Genomic DNA, 1,717 nt, shown 5'->3' on the forward strand with positions numbered 1-1,717 from the left:
GTTTGGCCAGCTCTACCTGGGCCGCTGCCTCATCGTCGAGGTTGCCGAAGCGGGCTTTGAAAGTCATGGCAAAGGCCGCCTCATTTGCGAAGGGGGTCGTCACTCCCTGAATACTGAGTTGCACGGATACGAGTTGGGCGAAGTAGGGAGTGGCCCAGGTGCGGGCGTCACCGTCGAGCAGGCTCAGTGCAACCTGCACCTTGAGTTCAATGGTGGTCAACGACGTGTTGACCAGCCAGTAGATGCGCAGCTGCGACAGGAACCTGTCGCACTCAATGATGGTTTTGCCGTCATACCGGAGGGGAAGGAGAAGCTTCAGGGTCTCCTTGTCGGGGGCGGTTGCGGTAGAGGACATTATCGGCGGCGGGGGGGACGGAGGACGGCGCGGGGGTGGAGGCGGCTGTGGTGGCCCTCCGCTGGTCGGACTTCGAGGGGAACGAGTGCGCGAGCGGCCTCGCGGCGGCGATGGCGGTGAAGGCGCTGGAGGAAGCCCGGAGGAGGGGTCACGTACGTCAGGGACTGCTGACGCGGGGGCGAGCACTGTCAGCGAGGTGGGCCGAGCAGAATTCGTGGACTCGGACTCCGAGATTCCTTCTTCACTCGCACTCTCTTCAGGCTCAGGCTCTGGCGCAGGGTCTGGAGGGAGATCTCCTCGTGCTTGACTTGGACTGGCGACCGGTCGGGGAAGACGGGAGCTGGGAGGGACAGGGTAAGAATGCCGCGAGGCGGATCGGGATGCGAGGGTGCTTCGAGGACCGAGCGGATGTTGCGCCCTTCGGATCGCTTTATAGCGCGGATAGTCCTGGTCAATCGATCGAGGTGTCCGATTTGGGCACGGTTGTGTCTCGCAGGCGAAGATGAGAGTGGTAGGACCGTCAGTGATGTAGACGTTGACGAGGTCCTTGGAGTCGAAAGCGTGAACAAGGCCTTGACACGCAGCCACGATGGGAGGGAGGAAGGGGAGGTGCGCGTGCTACGAAAGGCCGTATAAGCTAGCTTACACCTACGGCGCCCGAGGTAACACTAGGGTTCGCAATTCACGTGGGGCCCAGTACTGCTTTTGGCTAGTATGCAGCAGGAACCAAGGCTACGCGTCCGTGAGGACAAGTACCGCCCACTAAAGTGCAGGTACTGAAGAGTTCGTCTCTCGAGTGTTGGCGATGTATCATAGGCTATCTACGTATTGTAGGGTACAGTAAGGGTGCGCACCACCCAACCTGTGGGAGAGGGAAGTGAGTGTGTTTTGTTTTGGAACGCCGGCAGCGTTGGGGAGTTTCGACCTAATGTCGTGACTTAGGGTCAAGCGACAGGGGAAAACCTAAAGCTGGGGGTGTTCGACTTATCCTACCGAAGCGATGGTGAGCGAGGCTCAAACCTAAGGCTAGGGACAAGAAAGTGTATTAGTTAGTTAAGTAAGAAAAGGAATACATGAGAGGCTTACTGACCTAGGGACAAGAGGTCGAAACTGAGGTCCCTAGGGCAGCAGAGGCCAGCTTATATATAGGAGAAGATAAGGGCAGGCTGTGCGCACTGGTCCGTGCGCAGCTGGTCCGTGCATAGCATGCTGACGCAGCCCCAGGGGCCAGTGAGTCAGAGAGGCTGTGTCAGCGGTGTCACGAGTTGGTACGGCGTCTAGCCGTTTTTTAATTTTTTCCCTTTTGCGGGCTCGAACCCGCGACCTCTGTACTACATGCCTGATATGGACGCATCACTATCT

General features: G+C 58.5%; 1 protein-coding gene across 1 annotated transcript; it reads left to right on the top strand.

The window, feature by feature from the left end:
- Window positions 1-465: 465 nt before the first annotated feature.
- POSPLADRAFT_1162489 (hypothetical protein) lies at window positions 466-991 on the top strand (the record flags this gene model as incomplete). The annotated part of the gene is made up of 2 exons (XM_024487732.1): window positions 466-840; window positions 863-991. 2 exons carry the CDS (start codon window positions 466-468, stop codon window positions 989-991), a joined length of 504 nt encoding a protein of 167 aa, XP_024332685.1.
- Between the last annotated feature and the right edge of the window lie 726 nt (window positions 992-1,717).

Source organism: Postia placenta, assembly GCF_002117355.1.
Source record: "Postia placenta MAD-698-R-SB12 unplaced genomic scaffold POSPLAscaffold_220, whole genome shotgun sequence".
Classification (NCBI taxonomy): domain Eukaryota; kingdom Fungi; phylum Basidiomycota; class Agaricomycetes; order Polyporales; family Adustoporiaceae; genus Rhodonia; species Rhodonia placenta.